This window comes from Cyprinodon variegatus, unplaced genomic scaffold, assembly GCF_000732505.1.
Source record: "Cyprinodon variegatus isolate N-32 unplaced genomic scaffold, C_variegatus-1.0 Scaffold1055, whole genome shotgun sequence".
In the NCBI taxonomy this organism is placed as follows: domain Eukaryota; kingdom Metazoa; phylum Chordata; class Actinopteri; order Cyprinodontiformes; family Cyprinodontidae; genus Cyprinodon; species Cyprinodon variegatus.
The window spans coordinates 17,138-36,083 of NW_015151508.1; the positions used below are offsets into that span (position 1 = coordinate 17,138).

Genomic DNA, 18,946 nt, shown 5'->3' on the forward strand with positions numbered 1-18,946 from the left:
CATACAACGCCAGTGTCCTGCATGCGCAGTAGAGGACGAAATGACGTCACAAGCAAGCATGCTCTGTGTTTACGGAAGTAAACATGGATGGTAGTGCGGGAGCCATCTAGCTTCATATCAGAGCTTCCATCTAAAGTGATCCTGCTAAAAGGAAGAAACAATTACTCAGCAAAAGTACTTTTTATTTACCTGTCCATCTGTTGGTCTGTGATGGAGTCGAATATGTTTGTCCAACAAGAAGCGGCTGCCAAATGTTCTCTTACCTTCTGTGCAAAACCTGGAAAAACAGATAAACACATAACAGAGTGCTCTTAGTGCCCCCTAATGGTCAGGATTTGGCTTTACTGGTTCCTTAACAACAGAACAAGAAAAATCGTATTTATTTTTAGAAATTACTGACCATACTGAAACTTCACTTGAATTAAAATGAAAGCAGTGTGTCTAGAAAAAGGTTTGTCCCCGTATATAAGAAGAAATCTTAGGTCATCTATTTTAGAAAAATAACTAAAAAGATATTTGAATATTATAATTAAAATAAATACATTGCTGTGTCTATTTACACCTGCTGAAAACCTCAGAATAGGAGTTATAAACTAAAGATTAACAAGGCCGTCCCTGCAGAATGCTGCATCACGGGATACCAACAGTAAGTGCAGTGGATAGAAACAATGATTAAAAATGCACAAGCGACCAGAGTTAGCCATAACCTTAAGAGGATTGTGAAGTAAAGTCCTTGATCTGTAAAGGGTTTACAATGAAAAGAAAGTGTCTGACCTATTTTGCAAACATCAAAACCGTCTGACAGCTTTGAAAGTCAGCAGTAAGGTTTGTGATCCGTGGCAAAGAGGCCAAAGATGGATTAGAGTCATATTGCTACGCTTTAAAATAGTTGTAGTCTCATGATGTAGTTTACCATCTAGTCCAGCTAATGACAATAAGTGAACGAGACTCGATAGAATCCAGCAGACAAGTGTGAAGATGCCTCTAAGGAGACGGAGCATCTTTACTTGTGTGAGCCAATCAGAGCTGAAAGTCAGCCATGATGCTGCTGAATGGGATTTTAGACAACACCAAGTTGTCTCAGAGTGTTTCTTCTTATAACTATGAGTGCATCGTTTGGTGTAAAACCCTTTGTCAGGGTAACTAATTCATTAATGTAAAACTATAATATTGTAATGGTGTGTTGTGGTTTGAATGTGAGAGTTTGTTTTATAACTGTGTGGCCTATGTAACTGCTGCCTTTGGGACAGTGGATGGAAATGGCTTCAATCCAGCATGTTTACATTTACATTAACATTTACAATCAAATAAATTAATTAACTTTATGCCAACACTATAACTTTCTATTCTGTGCTTTGAAATGATCAATCCCTGCAGCGCCAACACCATAAGTTTTATTAGCTGGAAACCAAAACTATAAAACTCCAAAGGTAAAAAAAAAAAAGCTTAACATATCACTCAGAGTTTTAATGTTTGATTTTCTGAACTAAATACATTTTTTATTATGTAGTTAATTTGTTGAAATAATTATCAATACAGCTCGACAAGAATTGCTTCTTGTAGTTTGATCAGATTAGCTTCTAGTGTTTGTTTTGTGAATATATACGAAAAACTAAAGCTGCTATGACTCACTGGCAGTGGAAGACTCTTTTATTGCCCTCATGAATGACCCTTTCGTGACGTCGCAGGCTGGAAGAAGTGCTGAACGTTCCGCCGCAGATACGACAGGGGAACTGTGGAGCGACCGCATTGAGAGAAAAAAAGTACAATCATTGATATGATCCCATTTGTTTCACTACAGCTCGAAATCCACGCCCAGGACCATGTCCCACCTTGCCGTGCTCCATTTTCACATGACTCTGGTAGTCGTCGTTGTCAGTAAAGGTGGTCTGACACTGAGGGCAGGTCCACTCGTTCACGGCAGTGGAATGACCACTGCCCCCTGTGCCGCCACCAGACTGGCCACCTGGGGCTTCGTAGTCCTCATCTCCCTCATCGTCATCATCCTCCTCCTCTTCCTCCTCCTCCTCCTGCTCCCGCCCCCAGTCCTCGCCGTCTGAGGTGTCGGGCTTTGCAGAGGGTTTCAACTTGAGGCCGGATGGGCTGGACGAGTTGGTGGGAGCTGAGGCTGGGTTGGAGGTGTCAGGCTGAGACTCCTGTTTGGCTGCAGGGCCTCTGTGGGCGGTCTAAGCGGGACGACAGGGACATTTTACAGAGTTCCCAAACATTTTTCATAACTCAAAGTTGATGCATGGAAGATACTTCTTCAGTCAACAGGATGGGATATTTGAAAAAAGCAATCAATAACAAACTCCTTCCTCTTTACTGTTGAGCGTCCAGCTCCAGTCCTCCAGAACTATTTTCCACCAAATTCTAGATGGATCTCTGCTCCATCACACCTGAATCAAACAGCTGAATCATACCCACATGGGTCGTCAGTTTCTGCTTGAAACGTCCATTTGATTGAGGTGTTGGAAACAGGAACCCATCTTAATGCATCTTAACGATTGGAGCCTGCGACCCCTGCTTTAGAGGAAGGTGGATAAAAACACAGCAGTTCTGTTCTTGGTATAGAACTTAGAACAAGGTCACCGCTGGGGAACCCTGCCAAGGCCGGACCAAGATTTGATGTATGCCTTTTCTGACACCGCATCCATTGTGGAGAGCAATGGATGGGCAACACATAAAGGCAGTGACAGAGAGCGCACTGATCCAAACGCTCACCTTGATGTGCTCCATCATGGAGCCTTTCTGGGCGTAGAGCTTGGTGCAGTCAGGACACTTGAACACATGCACTTTCTGCTTGGCTAAATGGGTGTCAAAGTGCATGTAGAGCAAGGGTTTCTGGGTAAAAACCGTATCACACATCACGCACTTGTAGATCATCCTGTAATAAGAGAAGAAAAAACTTTGGTTTCCTCTCAAATATTTCAAATAAAGGAAGACCTTTACATGGCACATCTACATACTTGGCCTGTCCTCCTGTTAGCGTTGGGTGCTGGGTGCTAATGTGGTTTTGGGCGCTGGGGGAGGACTTGAAGGCCATGGGGCAGCTGGGGCACTTGTGGAAGACCTCACAGTGAGCTGTCTGGATGTGGGACTTGATGGAGTTCAGGCCTCCGAACACAACCTGGCAGCTAGAGCACCTGGAAGGAGCAGGGTGAGACCATTTTGACTTAACTCAGACATCCCTACTGCACGGGGAGGCTAGGTGTGTCAAACAAAATATGCAACGACACAGAAGAAAACCACATAAGAAAATGCAAACTCATCTAAAATAAATTAAAGTTTAACTAAAAACACATTCCTGGTATCACTAAGAGGAACAGCTTAAAGAACAGTAAGATCACCCTTTTTTGTAGTTTTTTTTTTTTCCCTAAACAGCATTTTTACAACATAACCCTTATGGACCCTGTTGTACACTGTCGCCACCTGCTGACAGTACTAACTCCTGCATCCATCAGCTTTACAGCTTTAGCTGCTGTTTCAATACACTACTGATTTAATAATGTATCCAGTCATGAGGTCTTAAGTTAACTAACAAATGGAGGGGAAAAAAGTGTTAAAACACAGAAATAAAAAAATAACGGAGAGATACGATCAAGTAAAATGCCATACGACTGGCATAAAATCAAATACAAACAGCATAAAAACAAAACAACAAGCCGGTCGCTGTAACCGCAGAAAATCCTGCTTCACAAAGATAGAATGTTATGGATAGGATGAGTCTTGAACTGAATTAACCTTGGTCAAGAGGTACAGATGCACCGACTGATGTAATTGGGAGAGAATACCGCAATTCTTTATATTTTTCAAAATAAAACGTCACTCAGTCTCTGATCGTCGATAAATTATATATATATCTATATATATATATATATATATATATATATATATATATATATATACTTTTTTCTGTGCGGCAACCAGTGGTTGGGGACGGCTGGATTAGGAGACTTGGTGAACCTTTAGGATGCTCAACCTTAGAAGAACTTAAAGTTGTTGTTTTTTTCTTAATCCATAAAGGCTTTAATAGTATGACGGAGTATTAGGGCCAGGCTAGAGATTTTTTTTTATTTTGAGAATAAAGTTGTAACATTACAAGAATAAAGTAGTAATATTATGAGAATGAAGTCATGATACCACAAACTGTTTCAGAAAGAAAGCTTAGAGCTACGATCAGCATATGATGGCCGACCGGCACCACCAATCAGCAACCTGATCACACTTTGACATACTGTCCAATTGATGCTGCTGTGCTAAAAGATTTCCTTATTTGTTAAACTGATGAAGTATAAATCACATGATACTCGATATTCCTCACTTTAGGGAAAACAGTGCTTCTTGTAAGAGTTATCATAAAATATAACTTTATTCACATAATCTTAGGATTTTATTCTCTTAATATGATGACTTTATTCTTGTCATTTTACGACTTTATTTTTGTAATTTTATTACTTTATTCTGGTAATTTTATTACTTTATTCTCGTAATTTTATTACTTTATTCTGGTGAATTTATTACTTTATTCTCGTAATTTTAGGGTTTATTCTAATCATTTTATGACTTTAGTTTTTTAATTTTAAAACTTTATTCTCGTAATTTTACGACTTTATTTTCGTAATGTTTTACTTTATTCTGGTAATTTTATTACTTTATTCTCCTATTTTTATGACTATTCTCGTTGTAACTTTATTCTCGTAATTTTATGTTTTTATTCTCGTAATGTTGCGACTTCTTTCTCGAAAAAGAAAAAATCCCTCTAGCCTGGCCCTAATACTCCGTCGCAATATACTGGTCGGGTTGTTTTATGATGACTACATTCTCCTAATAATACAACTTTATTCTTGTAATTTTACGACTATATTCTCAAAATAAAAAAAATTAAAAAAAATCTCTAGCCTGGCCCTAATGCTCCATCATATTGGTAGAGACCCTTGCTCTCTAAATATTATTTTTCAACTTAATAAACAAAACAATTCTTTGATTATTTTGGCGTCGATATTACGACGTACGTGAGGAGCTGAAACATTTAGGAAAGTAAACCAGGTGAAATCTTCAATGATCCACTAAGGAATGATGCTCTGCAGCTGCAATAACTAAAAAGACCATGAAGGACCTCATGGGTGATTTCGGCTTTAAAATTAAACCTTAAAAATCATCTGAATTTTGACAGTTTTACAAGTGTCTCCCTACCTGTAGCCAATGCGCCTGGCGAAGTGAAGACAGGCCTCATCCAGGTGAGTCTGGAAGCTGGTCTGCCGCGCAGTCCCACCACACTCAGGACAAACATATGGGGCTTTGTGTTTATGGATCCTCTGGTGGGCGGAGACGGCGCACGAGTTAGGGAGCATCATTGGAGGTGAGCATTGGCTGCACGTCTGGGAAAAAAGCAACAACAAAAAAAAGTTAAACATTCAGTGTATGTTGCTGTTTTTCTCCTTAGGATAACAGGTTTGTTTCTCACCGAACTGGGAGCACCTCTGATCTGCTGGAAGTGAGTTACCAGCTCTGCCTTGCTGGAGAATTGTGTTTGGCACTCTGGACACTTGAAGTTGTTGTACTGCAGCCCCTCAGCCTTCTTGCACGGCAGCGGCATCAAGGCCTGGGGCCCCTGAGGAGCACGGCGGACAGGTCGAGGCGGAGCTGCTGCAGCCGGAGATGAGGTGTCCTTCATGGGGCTGGAGCTAGCGGTGGCGGCAGGACCTCCTGACGTGGCAGAGGGAGAAGAGACTGGAGGAGAGGACGAAGAAGTAAGCAGGCCTGGTTCGGCCAGACGATGGAAAACAGACAGGAAATATGGGTGGTGGTCAGTGAAGATGGGTGAAAAGAAAAGATGCTTCGGGTGGAATGTCAAAGACTCACGGTTCCACTTACCACCAATCGGCATAATGTCCTGCTGGCCAATCATCTGCTCCACTGTGACAGGCCTCATGACCAGATGGGAACACTGCATGACCAGGCCACGCTCCTTGTGCTCCCTGGCGTGCAGCAGCAAACTGCACTTGTTGAAGAAGGCAAGCCTCTTGGCGCAGTGGTTACAGGTGACCTCAATGCGGAGTGAGCGCCGGTCGTAGTGCCGCGCCAGGCTGCGCTCCAGGGCGAATGCGTCTCCACACTCCAGGCAACGGTAACCCGTGGCGGGCAGCGGGAGCCCCCACTCGGGCGGCGGAGGCGCAGAGAGGTCGGGCTTGTAGCTCGGCAGGAGGTTTTTGCTGTTCAGGATCTTGTTGAAAGCCTCCACCAGGCTCGACTGGCTCCGGGAGATGACGGCTCCTGTGTTGTTAACGATTGACGCGGGTTTGTTTGCCTGGAGGGTGTTGCCCGAGATGGCGGTGCCGCCTCCATTTGCCGATTTGTTGGTGGCCGTGCGGACGCTTATCCCGCTGGCAGCGACGGAGAACTTTGGGGAAGAGGCCACGGCGGGAGTTGCAGGCAGGGCGGCCGACTTGGTGATGCTGACGGCCGTGGCTGAGACCTTTGCCTTGTCCGTAGATGCCATCTTGTTTTGGACTTTAGTGGCAGCGGCGAGCATGACACTGCTGGCTGCAAGCGTGGAAACAGGCAGAGAATTTAGAGCACTTACTTTTTGGGATGATGTTGTGGTGAGAACAGGTTTCTGGGTTTTGTTCACTAAAAGCTTGTGTTCCCCAGTTTGAGCTTTTGGCTCCAAGCCTTTTCCTCCAGCACCACCTTTTGACGCCACTCTAGTGACCGTCCTGGTAATCCCACCAGTGGAGGTTTTAATGGTTTTTATCCTGACTTTAAGGGGCCGGGATGGAGCTCCAGGCGGTGCAGGTACAGCACTTGGAGCACTTTCCCCTCCATCAGTGGAGGAAGGTTTAGACTTGCCATCATCCACCTCCATATTCTCCTCACTGGTCCTCATATTTTCTCCCTTTTCTCCTTTGCCGTCCACAACCCTATCGATCCCGTTTCCCACTTCCATCTCCACCTCCTCCTCTTTAGGCACCCGCAGCTCTGAGGGAGGCGGAGTGGACGCCACAGCGGGACTGGAGCACGTCTTCCCTGGGACCTGAGCTGCTGAGTTTGGCATCTCTGGCTCAGGGCTCTCTGGCGAATCTCTCTCCTCTATAACATGTTCTGGATGTCTCTCCTCCACCTGTGGAGCCTCCGCTGAGCTGGGCTGTGGGACGGGTGCAGACGGAGTGTTCCCCGGTTTTGGTTGCGATGCAGTAGAGGATGCTGGCTGCGACGAAACTGAATCAGACTTGTATCGTCTGCTCATTTGAGCGCTAGCTGGAGAGTCTGGGTTTTCCTGGATAACAAGCGGACTCCCCAAATCTGGGTCTGAATCCTCCTCCTCCACCTGGTGCTGAAACCCCCCCGCCCCGCCTTTTGGGGCGCCGTTAAAAGGCTGCGATGAAGGTGCAGAAGGAGGAGCTGAAAGCAGAGGCTTGGGCGGTGGAAAGAACGGCAGGGAAAGTCCGGCGGCTAGAGGAGAAGACCCGGCGGAAACGGAGGAAGATGAAGGTAGTGAGGCTTTGACAGCGTCTGCTCTCTCCTCACCCGTATCCTGCTGCTGTTGGTGCTGCTGCTGCAGGAGCTGCATTTTCCTGGCCCGACCCACTGGATCTCCAGACCCCTGCGCCACCAGCGGTTTCAGTCTGTTGAAAATGTTTCCCCCCTGCTTGTGAGACTTGGCCGTACTGACACCGGCCGCTTCTGCGGAGGCTTTGGGAGTGTTCACAGACCAGGGACTGCCATTGGACTGATTCTGGCCGAGGGGGAGCGGCGTGGAGACACTGGATGCTCCGAAACCGTTGTGATTGAGGGCTTCAGATTCCGCACAAGCACCAAGTCGTGGACCCGCGTCCGCTCCTGCCATCATATCGATGGGGTGCTGGTCAGAGTCTCCGTCCCCACCATCTACGGCCTCGTGACGAACTTTGTTCTTTACAATCACACTCACGATGGAGGTGTCTGCCTGGCTGTCTGCGGGACTGGGCGGCCTCAGAGAGGACCCCACACCCACCACGCCTTCCTGCTTTCCCAAAGGTGCACCTGCAGCTCCGTGGGGTCCCTCAGCATCATCAGGAGCGGACTGTATGGCCTCTTTGGCATCTATGTCGGGGATATCAAACGCTGCCAAAAGGTCATCAAAATCTGGGGTCTTCATGTCCCCCATACCGGGATCCACTCCTGGACAATAAAAAAAAAAATACTGAACTGTTAGGATTCAGCTGCAAAGATGGAATCCCAACATATAATTAAAGCACAAAAGCTGTCAAAGAACTTCAGTTCAACACTTAGAATCTAATTACTTAGCTCTATATTAATGTCATGATTTGCATTTAGTCACTTAAGGGATCAGTACAAGGAATTTACTTAATGATGTTTTTTCTTAACCCCTGACCTGCCGATTCTGCTTCACAGCATTTTTGTTTTTAACAAGGACTTTAAAACAAAAGTGAATAATGCATCAGACTGCATCTTACCAACATAAATCAAATTTTAACTCCTTTCAAACCAGAAGGCAACATTCAGTTGGTTGATTTATTTACACATCAAGCAAAAGGTTTTTGGTTTTAATTAATTAAATCAAAAGAAATAAAATAATTTTTTTCCCTTTATTTTATCTGCCAATCAGGGTAAAAAAAAAAAGGTACATTCTGATCAATGTCTCTTTACCACATAAAAATGGTTGAATTAAAGCAACAGAGCCAAAAACTAGGAGGTACAAGATCATCCTCATCTGTGCATCCAAGCATATGTCCTTAACCTTTATCTGGTTTCTCTACTAGCCTCCAAACAAAGTGCTGCCAACATGCTGCCGCTTTACACGCTTAGAGACTAAACAATCAGTCTTAATGCTTTCCATTAAAAGGAATAAAACTGATCTTTCTCAATTGAGTGACCAAACTCACTTTTCCCTTTGGCAGGTTTTTGCAAAATTTGATTTTGGTCAATCCTGCTAACAGTTAAATACTGAAGGGTTTAGTAAATGTAAACATTGAATAAAATTATTAGTAGTAACAACTGCTTTCTAATCATTTTAAAAAGCTTCCAGCCCTCTCTGACACTTTTAGCATATTTGGCATAATCATAATCTGTGCCACATATGGGAAACCCCTGCATTGATACTCTACTCTACATGCTCAATATTCATTCCCATGCAAATTGTGGAATAAAACAACCAACAAACAATGCATTTCCAACAGTCCTTTAGCGTATTCATACTTCATAAATCAGCATTGGGATGTATTGTGTGGCCCTTTTACAGAAGAAATAACAGGATGGATCTGTGCATGTGTGGTGCAGATTCAGTTAAACGGTATGCTCATAAAAATAAAACAGAACCACTCATAGGGAAATTAAAACATGTAAGAGAGGATAACTTTTATGTCTTATGTTCTCTCTCTGTCGAGAACATTTTGGATGTGGTTTCCAAAGCTTCCCCAACCTCATGATTGTGGTTAGTAGAGGGTAATGTGAGTTCTGTGGCTTAACCAACAGTGTTCCTAATTTCTGTTTAATGCAGATCATAGTTTGGCTCCTTCACTGCTGAGACATATGCAAAACCTCTGTAACAAACAGGGGATGTAAAACCCGGATATACCCCATTTAGCATGGATAAACATCTTAGTTTGTTTACTAAATCTATTCAGCTGTGTAATGATTCATTTGCAGTAATATTATGGGGTAATCACTTCTGTATGTGATTATTCTGGATTACTTATTTTATATTACTCTGCTAGGAAATTCAATGCAATAACATACATTTACTTGATGCTTTAAGATACACGTTTTAAATAAACAAGGATAAAATAGTAAAGCTTGGGAGGAGAAATCCTGATATGTTGACAATGAATCTGAGCTGTGTGGCTACACGAGTGCTACACATTAAATGTCTTCAAAGATGTCGGTTACCGGTAAAATGTATCAAGGGTGCGTATTTATTACACATTAATTGCCAAGCTCCAGGGAAGATGAGGCAGGTTGGATGGGTGTTTCGGTCTCCGGCACCAGCATCGACTTAGCCGGCTAGGATGGAGCAGCTAGCGGCGACGTTTCAGCAAACCAACCCCTTCTCCGATGACAGGTTCGGCTCTTTTAACCATGAATGGAGTAACACCGGTTTAATAATGCTTTTACTACCATTCAATGGTTTTAGGCGGTGGACGTTTGCGGGTCGGTTTGTTGCTAAATAGCGTTTCTGTGGCCGCGAGCTCCGTTATTTTAAGCTAACGATATTCCCTTCCGTCTGAGGCTGCTGGCCGCTGAGCTCCAGCCAAGACGGAGAGGAGAGGGGTCATCGAGCTAACGAGCTAGCCTCGGCCGTTAAAAGCAACAGGAGCGGTCCGCTGGCTTCGGCTCTGACAGCGGTCACAGTCTAATGTTCGAGGGCTCGATGGTGACGGAGAAAATGATGGCTGTGATGGGGATTTTACTTTAATATTTGATGTATTTTGGATTGTTTACCTGGATGTGCGATTCCCGACTATCCTAGCTCGTTTTCAGCAGAATATGCTGCGCTTCTAACAAGGTGCCGCCAGCGACGGAGCCGGGTCTGTGTGCCGATTCTTTTTTGGTTCACGATAAGGACCGTGACATAAAAGCTTCCAACCACCTCTTTTCTGTAAAAATTAAATGTATTTAGAATTTCATTTTCGTCACTACTTTGTTGTATTGTGTTGTAAACCTTTCGTTCCATTTGAAAATGAGTTAGTGTGGAGATTCTGCTTTGGGGTTATTATCACCATCATACTGTACCTACGATTCACCAGAAGATGTTTGAAGGAAATCTGAGATTATTATATAAAAATTAAGGCTGAATCTGAATTGGGTTCTGCAATTTGACAGTGACTGAATAAAATTTGATATTAGAAGGCAGTGTGTCCCATCTTTTTTACTTTAAATGCAGTGTTTGTGTGTACATGAGTAAAATAAGAGTGTTAACTTTTACCTTCCAGATTAAAACTAAAAGATCCCAAATCAACATGTAAACATTACAAAGAGCTGAGCATTAGGATGTCCAATTTTTCATTACTATCAGTTAACATGTTATATAAAAGATGAGGTAAAACTACATGTGGAATGTAATATATTTCATGGGAGAAAAAAAAAGTGTTTTAGGGAAGAACCCCTTTTCAAACCAGGGTCGAAAGACTCGAATCACGAAGTAGCGCCGCAATTTCCATCACTACTTGCTTCCCGTCACGTGACCACGCGCATCCCAATGAGTCGCGATACCGCTGGAAAAATTACAAGGATGTTGCCAACGACATTAAATTTGTGTTTGGTTGTTTTACATTTTATAAACTGTTAAAATACGAGACTGCAATCTTTTAACTACAAAGATTGTCTGCTGAGATTTATTTCATCTATTGTTCTTTTATTTCTGGTGCTAGGAATGATTCTTTGAAAGGAGGTATGGAAAAAGATGACGTTTACATCTGGCTTTTATTGCAAAAAATAAAACCCCAAAACAAACAGAAAAAAATCAAAACCACACATAAATAGACATCGCAAGAGAATAACTGTTTTGTCTACAGCTGCTCATTTATTCTTTTAACAAATTATTTATACCATGAAAATAAAATGCAGGCTGAAGTGTTTTAGAATAACTGACCCTACTATTTTTTTTACTTTATAAATGTGTATATCTAGAGAATTCTTTCGGACAAATCAGACTCTTAATTGTGATTCTTTTATTTATTTATTATGTACTGAAGAAGTCAAAGTGCTGCCATGCAGAGTGGTGCATCAGCAATCACGTATGTAAAGAAATCCTATAATTGTTCGTTTCTCTTTTGTTTTGATGTCTCATTTCTTCTTCTCTTCATCCTTTTTGCCATCTTGCTTGTTTCCTGTCTGGGATGCCAGGGAGCCCATTGCGTTGCGGATGGCCTCATTGTTGGGATCGACCCCGGGCAGGTTCTCCAAGACACTCTGAAGGAACTCTGGGTCTTGCATTACATCATAGTCATCTTCCTCCTTTTAAAGGAAAAATGTACATATAGGCTTAATTTAAAAGGCTTCAGCACTTATTGATTTTAAACTGATTTAAAATATCAGTTCCAGATATACCTTATTTACCCATTGAGTGACACTTAAAAAACTCATTCATGGATTACTTTCTATTGTTTCTGATTTTTTTGCTTTTTCACCCTATAAATCAGACTAGAACAGCTGAATACATTAAGGATTCTGCACAGAGTTTGACAAAAAAATACACACAATAGTTTTGTAATAACTATGGGTATTTTAAGAGTAGTCATGTTTTAAACATGGAACATGCAAAAACTTGACAGGCATGGAGCAGAAGGATGGATAGATTATTTAAAGTGACACTGTAACTTTTAGCCACAAGGGGCGCTAGACCTATGACTTTTTTAGGTTTGGCACCCCCAAAAGCAACTGGCAACACAGCACTGTCGGAAAATGAAACGGTCTCATTTCATGTTTTATCCTTAGATTGAGAAGTCAGGGATTTACTTGTAAAGACAAGGCAACATTGAGTGCTATAGATTAAACGCTACTCCACAGAGTAGGATTTGATCTGTCTGATCAACTACCGGTAAGTATGATGTCTATTTGTTGCCTAACTTATAGCTTACTGGTGCTTCTGTTTAAGGGAAGCTCCGACTGCTGAAAAACGCCGTCTAGGTCACATGACCAATTCAATGATGGACCTGGTCTTCTCAAGTTACATATTGTGATAAGCTGATATTTGGATTAAAAGGTATGCAGAGTTGATTTAAGGAATGAAAGGATGGACATGAAACTGTGTTTATTAATGGCTGGGTGGGTGAGAATAGATGATATCGGATGAAATATGATGAATGGGCTAGTAATGCATGCATCGACAGATGGAGGAATTGCTTCAATTACTGGAAAAATGGACAGAGTAACAGATTACTTGGTGAGTAGATAAAATATAGAAGGAAGATGGACAAATTGATAAATTAAAAAATAAATTTAGATACAAGGAATACAAGGAAAAAACTTTGGAAAGTATTTTTTCATTCTATATTTTTCTAAACAATTATATGGATCCAAAAAAAAAAAAAAAAACAGACCCCAATTCAGTACTTCTACAGATTTGTTAGGCATCTGCTGCTGTGTTTCTACATTTACTATTCTTTGGAAATCAACCTCCTAGAATAGACTCAGGAAAAACTCATAACAAGGAAAACTCAGCAGCTAAAAGTCTTTGCCTTTTATAAGGATGATGATTCCTTGCAAATTTGTAGCCACAATCGCAGAAAAGTCTAAATACAAGTCCTTGTACCAAAACAAACTACGTAGAGGCTGTGAAAGACTGACCTTGGCTGATTCGGCAGTGTCCATAGCAGCTCCTGTGTCCATTTCACTATACTCTGTTCACAAGGAAACAATTATTCAACATGATAATAAGTGTGTGAAGAACTCATTTGTAAACAAGAATAAACCCCACCTCCTCCAGCTAAAGACATCTGCATGGCATAGGCTATCTGTTCCTCTTCCGTCATGCTGCTGATATCAGGAATCACTGCAGTGCCGCTCTCAGGCTGAGAAACAGACATCTTCAACAAGGCTTCCTCCGACTCTGTTAAAACAATGACAAATAAATTTTTTTTGCTGAGAATCTACTTGTTGGCTGTTTTAGCAAATATTGGTAATATGTGGATGCTACCATCTGCGCTGGGTGTGGGCACGCCTGCCTCGGCAGCAGAAGCAGCAGCAGCTCTGCGGGCCTCCTCCTCCTGCCTCTGTCGTTGTTCCTCCATTGAAACGCGTAGGGCCTAAAGCCATTCACAAATAGAGCACAATGAAGAATCATTTAAAAAAAAAAAAAATATATATATATATATATATAAAGCTTTAGGTCTAAGGAAAACATAAGTAGAACAATGGAGGAATCTACAAGAAAGCTGTAGCATTTTGTTCCTCACAGATTGCACTCCTTCATAATACTTTATGAGTTATTACATGCATACACTCTAAATGAAATAGCATGTGTTACTGCTTACCAAGGCCAACTCTGGATCAGCACTGGGGTCAACTCCGAACTCAAAGTCGCTGGCGCCCAGCCCCATCATAGAGCCTCCCTCTCCGGCGAGGATAGGGGAGGACAGCAGGGCATCAGCCAGACTGGGTCCAGGAGGCACTGTGACCAAGTGGGAACCTGTTCCCTCCTTTCCATTTAAAGTGTTAATGAATGCAGTCAGCTTCTCTGTGTTCGCCTCCTGAATAAGTAGGTGGACGCATAACATTGTCAGAAAAGCGAAATCCCATACTTTTTCAACGATTCGATTTAATCATGGTACTTTTGTAGCATTCTGAACATTTAAAACAAATCATTTGCCTTAACACCTCTATGTTCCCAAAATAAGGGCTTTAGTGCTTTGGTAATTTTAAAATCAGACCCAGTTTAAAAAGAAAAAAAAAAAACAATTCAGGCCAAGTTCAACATCTAAAATGAAATTGTCCTGTGAAGGTCCAAATCAGTCTGTAGATCAACCATCAAATTGCTGATGGGTAAAAACTGCTTTAGTATAAAGGCATACTAAATCCATAATGTTTAAGAAAAACAAAAACACATCTTTCTACACTTATCCACCAAATAGAACATGTGAAAGGTCTATTTTGTAATGTGTAGGAACCCAGAAACTAAGAACCCTTCCCCTTCATAACAAAAAGTGATAATGAAAAAAACTCATCACCTCTTCACCAAAGTTGATGATATCCACATTCACTTTCTCCTTTTTCAAGCGCTTTGCCATCTTAACAAGCTATAAGACATGGTGGAACAGAGAAGAGGGAAAAAAAACATACAGGATTCAGTGGAAACAGCAATACCCCTGGGAAAAGATCTGGCCGAGCATCAAAAAACACTCACATCTTTCTCGTTGTCTTCCACGGGACTCCCAACAAAGGCAATAATCCTCATTTTGTGGTTTTTTCCTTGTCTGTGTTTTAAAGCCAGCTGAATAAGAGAGACAAATACATGGCTGCTCAACAAGTACTGCTGACAATCTATTTGAGCAAATATAAAACAATAGAAGAAAAAAGTACTATCATACAGAAGTATACAAACTTAAATACCAAAAATAGCACAACTGCTAAAATTGAGTATGAATGGGTTAAAAACTTAAAGGGTCAAACCCCACTTCTCTCCTCAACACAAAAGTTGTTTTAAAAGTCTCTAGAATACAGCTTCCTACCAATTAGTGTGGCATAGATGTACCTCAGTAAATGTATAACTCAATATTAAAAACAAGATTCTAGAAAGTCGTCTTTGTAGAGTTATTATTTCTCACATAGTATATATCAGTCAAGCATGAATACGCCCCTGTATGGTGAGTCATATTCCATGTATTAAGAGAAGACTTTTTGAGATTTTTTTCATCAACTTCGTGCAGGAGTTTTCAAATAACATGTTATATTAGAGAAATAAAAGCATTTATAAAAAATAATGTAATTACATGATCATGGTACTTAATAAAAGATTAAAATAAAAAATGTTGGAAAAACTGTAAATCATATACCCATCTTACTTTTGTTTACATTTCATCACTTATGTGTACATTTGATCACCATGTTTACATTTTATCACTGCTGCACTTTAGAAACGGAAATGTCTTTAGAGCTGTACTGCATGAAATTTTGTTTTGTATCCAGTCTGTGTGTACAAAATGAAAACAACGTTTTTCAAAGTCCAAGTCTAAAAAAAAAAAAAAAAGGTTGTATTTTTGATTTTAGACGTCCTCATTTATTATGTCTAAAAGAAGAAAACTTTGATGTGTAGTTCCTCAATTTGTACATTTTTTTATTTTTTTTCGGAGCCCGTTTAGAATTAAAATTATATTTGAAAGTAATGAAACCCGTGAATAAATAAATATGACTTAACAAAAATAAAGCCTCAATGCAGCATGATTTATGATGAAAATAAAAAAAAAAAGCCTCAGAGGAATAGAGAAATGATAAAAAGAAAAATGAGGTGAACTTTCCAAGAAGAGCTCCATTAGGTCTGGAGTGTTTGTCTGTTATGTCTGCATACATATTCATAATGTTTGCAGTTTTTTGTTGCGTTTGATCTATTTTTATCACTGTTTAAGATATAAAATGGTAAAAAGCTTTACCTTTAATGCTATTCAAACTGGGTAAATGCATAGAAACATGAACTCCCAGAAAACTGTAAAAGTGCTGAAAGCTAAAGTTTCTTCAAATCACGATTAAAACGATTTGTGTACAGTGGCCATTGATTGTGCTATCCAAACATCATTGGTTTGAGCTTGTAATACAGTTTCCTTTTATTTAGTTTTTAATCATTTTCTTTCTCATTTGATTGTAATCATTTAAAAACTATATCTTTATATTACTTTTCCCCATGTACATCACTCTGAGTAATTCTTAATGCCATATCAAACATCTTAGTTGCAGAGATGAGTTACAAATATTGTAATTCTAAAAGAGGTCACTCCAATTGACAGAAGGTGAACAAATTGTTCTTTAATCAGTCTTAACATTTTTTCCATAGTTTGTGTATAATGTATACACTCTGACTTAAAAGGGAAAACAAAAGTAAAATGGCCACACAATTGAGAATAAAATGCTGCTCTGTGTTTTAAGAACATATATTCTTTACACCCACAGATATTTTTTCTCAGTTCAAATCATTGATCAGCTTACGTGGGCCACTCTGATGCCTGTACAGAATGAGATCTTTCCTTTGGGTTGGACAGCGTGCAGCTTGGACAGGATGCGGCCAGAGTCTGGTGTCAGCGTGGTAAGGACCTCACAGTTACTGCATAACAAAAGAAGCACAAACAATCAGCCATCCTTTAGACCCAGGAAGATTATATAAATTCATTAAAAAAAAATAAAATAAAATAAAAAAAAAATGTTGTAAGTATGCACAAATGTGAAATGGCAAGAAGAAAGCCTCTTTTATAATAAATAAAGTATGTGAATTATTTTCCAAATAGATCAGGGATAATTGTAAAACAAATGCATATATCATACAGATCTTACAAATATTTGAATTTATTACAAATATTTTTAGAACAGAATGAATAAAGTGCTGATTGAGTTTTTTCTAAAATATACTCATCCAGACCTTTAAAATGTCTTCAATTATAGGCTTGAAGTAGACAAGAAAAATAATAAAAGTAAAGTTAAAAATGAACAAGTCAGAGTCTAATAACAGCTGCATCCAGCACATTTTCAGAAGTAAAACTTCTAAACCATTGTAGTGCTAAATCCCAATACCGCTTAATTAGTTGATGTTAAGCAGGACTAGGGACCAAAAATAGTTTGTAGTGCCTCAGTGCCAGTTCCTCTGTAGAATAAACCTTGGCTGATATGTATCCATGTCTTATCTTACAGATGAGAAGTTTTGAAAGACAACTCACCTTAAAAACAATATTCAACATTATGTGAAAAAAATATTGAACTAAAACCCTTAAAAATTGTTTGAGACAAAGAATAGTTATTGAGAAGTAAGCATTAATTCTCACTTATTTCACAACATGTGCATTAAGGTTTGTTCTGGTGACAAAATAAATTGCTCTTTGCAGTGTCACGTGAATGTATCATCTTGTTCTGCTAGTTTCATTATACATGTTGATGTAGGTTATCATTTAACTAAGTTTGTGTTTTTGGTTTACACAATAATAATGTAGAAATATCACAGATAAAATTATCTTATCAACTCTGAAAGATAAATAAATCTAACCTCAATTATTAGCTATTAAACACAAATAGAATCTAAAGGACAGTAGAAAAAAAAAATAGGCTAAACTCTACTATTCGGGATAAATAAAAAACAGAGAAATCATGAGTTAGTGCAACGTAGAAAAAGCTTACTTTGCCATAGTTATAAGTCCAACGTTGTTCTCTGGGTTGCTGCGTGTTTTGGAGTGACAAACAATGTTGACAGCATCCTGCTGAGCCTGCAGTCTGGTGGGCAGAAAGTCTCCATTTCTCATGTACTCGCTGTTGTCCACACTGAAGGAAGAGACCTTAAAATGAGGTTGGTCTCACAAGTTTAAACGCTGGTTAATTTACATAAAATATAACCGAACCTGACAAAACGGTTACTTTCCTGACACTCACTCCCTTCCCCTGCCAGCCCTCTGAAAATCAGTTTTCTTAACCAATAATACCACTGTTGCAAAAATAAAAACCAAGTACAACTAGCTAGAATCACTTAGCAGTGGATAACACAGATATTGTGTCAATTTAAACAACAATATCCACTTTATAGTAATAATCACAACATAAACGCTTAATAAAAAGAGCTAGAATTAGGTACGATATATGAAAGAGCTTATAACTTATTAAAATTACAGTTATTGTAAGCTAACTCTAGCTAACATGACTCAGCCACTCAGCGCTGCTTTAGCTTCATTAAACATTATTTATCGGCTTTACCGAAGCGACATTCGTTCTGTTTTTACTCTTATTAGTCGAGCAATAACTAAACATATTTAATTATAAACAAGGAATGTTTAGAAACTATTTAAATTTTATTTTTAGAGTTCTTACCAAACCATAGTACTTTCGAGCACCATTTTGGAAACTTCTTGTTGCTCTGTGGCACAGCTTAAAAATACTCTATCCTATTGGACAGTTCCTGAGTAAGAAAAGCCGTGATTGGTTTGGATATGTGACGTTATGAACACGTAACCACCCGGAGAACTGAATTGCGCCGTGGGTTGAGTTAACTGTAATTACGATCGAAAGAATCATTTTAGACCAGTTTCCAGCTAATGAAACTCCTTTACAGACTCAAACATTACACCATCTATAATTTAAATTACATTAAATTACCTTAAATTTAATAAACATCTACCGTAGGATATTTTTCATTATTAAATAACCACCGTAACTTTTCAACTTCAGCCCCTAATAAAAATCGCTTAGAGGTACAATTGCATTACCATGTTTGAAATTAGTTAATAATAAAAAAATAAATAAAATAAATTATATATATATA

The 18,946-nt window shown here is 39.9% G+C and overlaps 2 protein-coding genes across 5 annotated transcripts in view; both read right to left on the reverse strand.

Moving 5' to 3' along the window:
- znf687 (zinc finger protein 687) overlaps positions 1-10,513 on the reverse strand; it is a 13,138-nt gene extending 2,625 nt beyond the window's left edge. For 2 of the 4 annotated variants that reach the window (XM_015399911.1, XM_015399909.1), the window contains exons 1-9: positions 10,444-10,513; positions 5,878-8,163; positions 5,468-5,763; positions 5,197-5,381; positions 2,970-3,146; positions 2,725-2,887; positions 1,833-2,186; positions 1,633-1,733; positions 190-277 (exon numbers count right to left, since the gene is read on the reverse strand). In XM_015399911.1, the coding sequence (XP_015255397.1) occupies positions 190-277; positions 1,633-1,733; positions 1,833-2,186; positions 2,725-2,887; positions 2,970-3,146; positions 5,197-5,381; positions 5,468-5,763; positions 5,878-8,149 (3,636 nt within the window). In that variant the 5' untranslated portion in view covers positions 8,150-8,163; positions 10,444-10,513. The remainder of the gene's footprint in view (positions 1-189; positions 278-1,632; positions 1,734-1,832; positions 2,187-2,724; positions 2,888-2,969; positions 3,147-5,196; positions 5,382-5,467; positions 5,764-5,877; positions 8,164-10,443) is intronic. The other 2 variants (XM_015399912.1, XM_015399910.1) reach the window with 2 other exon arrangements.
- Positions 10,514-11,670: 1,157 nt separating this feature from the next.
- Positions 11,671-18,597, reverse strand: LOC107101111 (26S proteasome non-ATPase regulatory subunit 4). The gene is made up of 10 exons (XM_015399881.1): positions 18,496-18,597; positions 17,815-17,955; positions 16,639-16,753; positions 14,846-14,932; positions 14,670-14,738; positions 13,977-14,192; positions 13,640-13,748; positions 13,421-13,552; positions 13,291-13,343; positions 11,671-11,958 (listed from the first exon to the last, which is right to left on the reverse strand). Exons 1-10 carry the CDS (start codon positions 18,519-18,521, stop codon positions 11,788-11,790), a joined length of 1,119 nt encoding a protein of 372 aa, XP_015255367.1. The 5' UTR covers positions 18,522-18,597; the 3' UTR covers positions 11,671-11,787.
- Positions 18,598-18,946: the final 349 nt, after the last annotated feature.

What these genes read in the sequence shown, in the direction of transcription:
- LOC107101111 (XM_015399881.1), bottom strand. Translation starts at nt 18,521, where the DNA reads ATGGTGCTCGAAAGTACTATGGTTTG. An exon ending in CTCGAAAGTACTATGGTTTG is followed by an intron (nt 17,956 to 18,495) that starts GTAAGAACTCTA and finishes CTCTTCCTTCAG; the next exon opens with TGTGGACAACAGCGAGTACA. An exon ending in CTGATCCAGAGTTGGCCTTG is followed by an intron (nt 13,749 to 13,976) that starts GTAAGCAGTAAC and finishes GAATGGCTTTAG; the next exon opens with GCCCTACGCGTTTCAATGGA.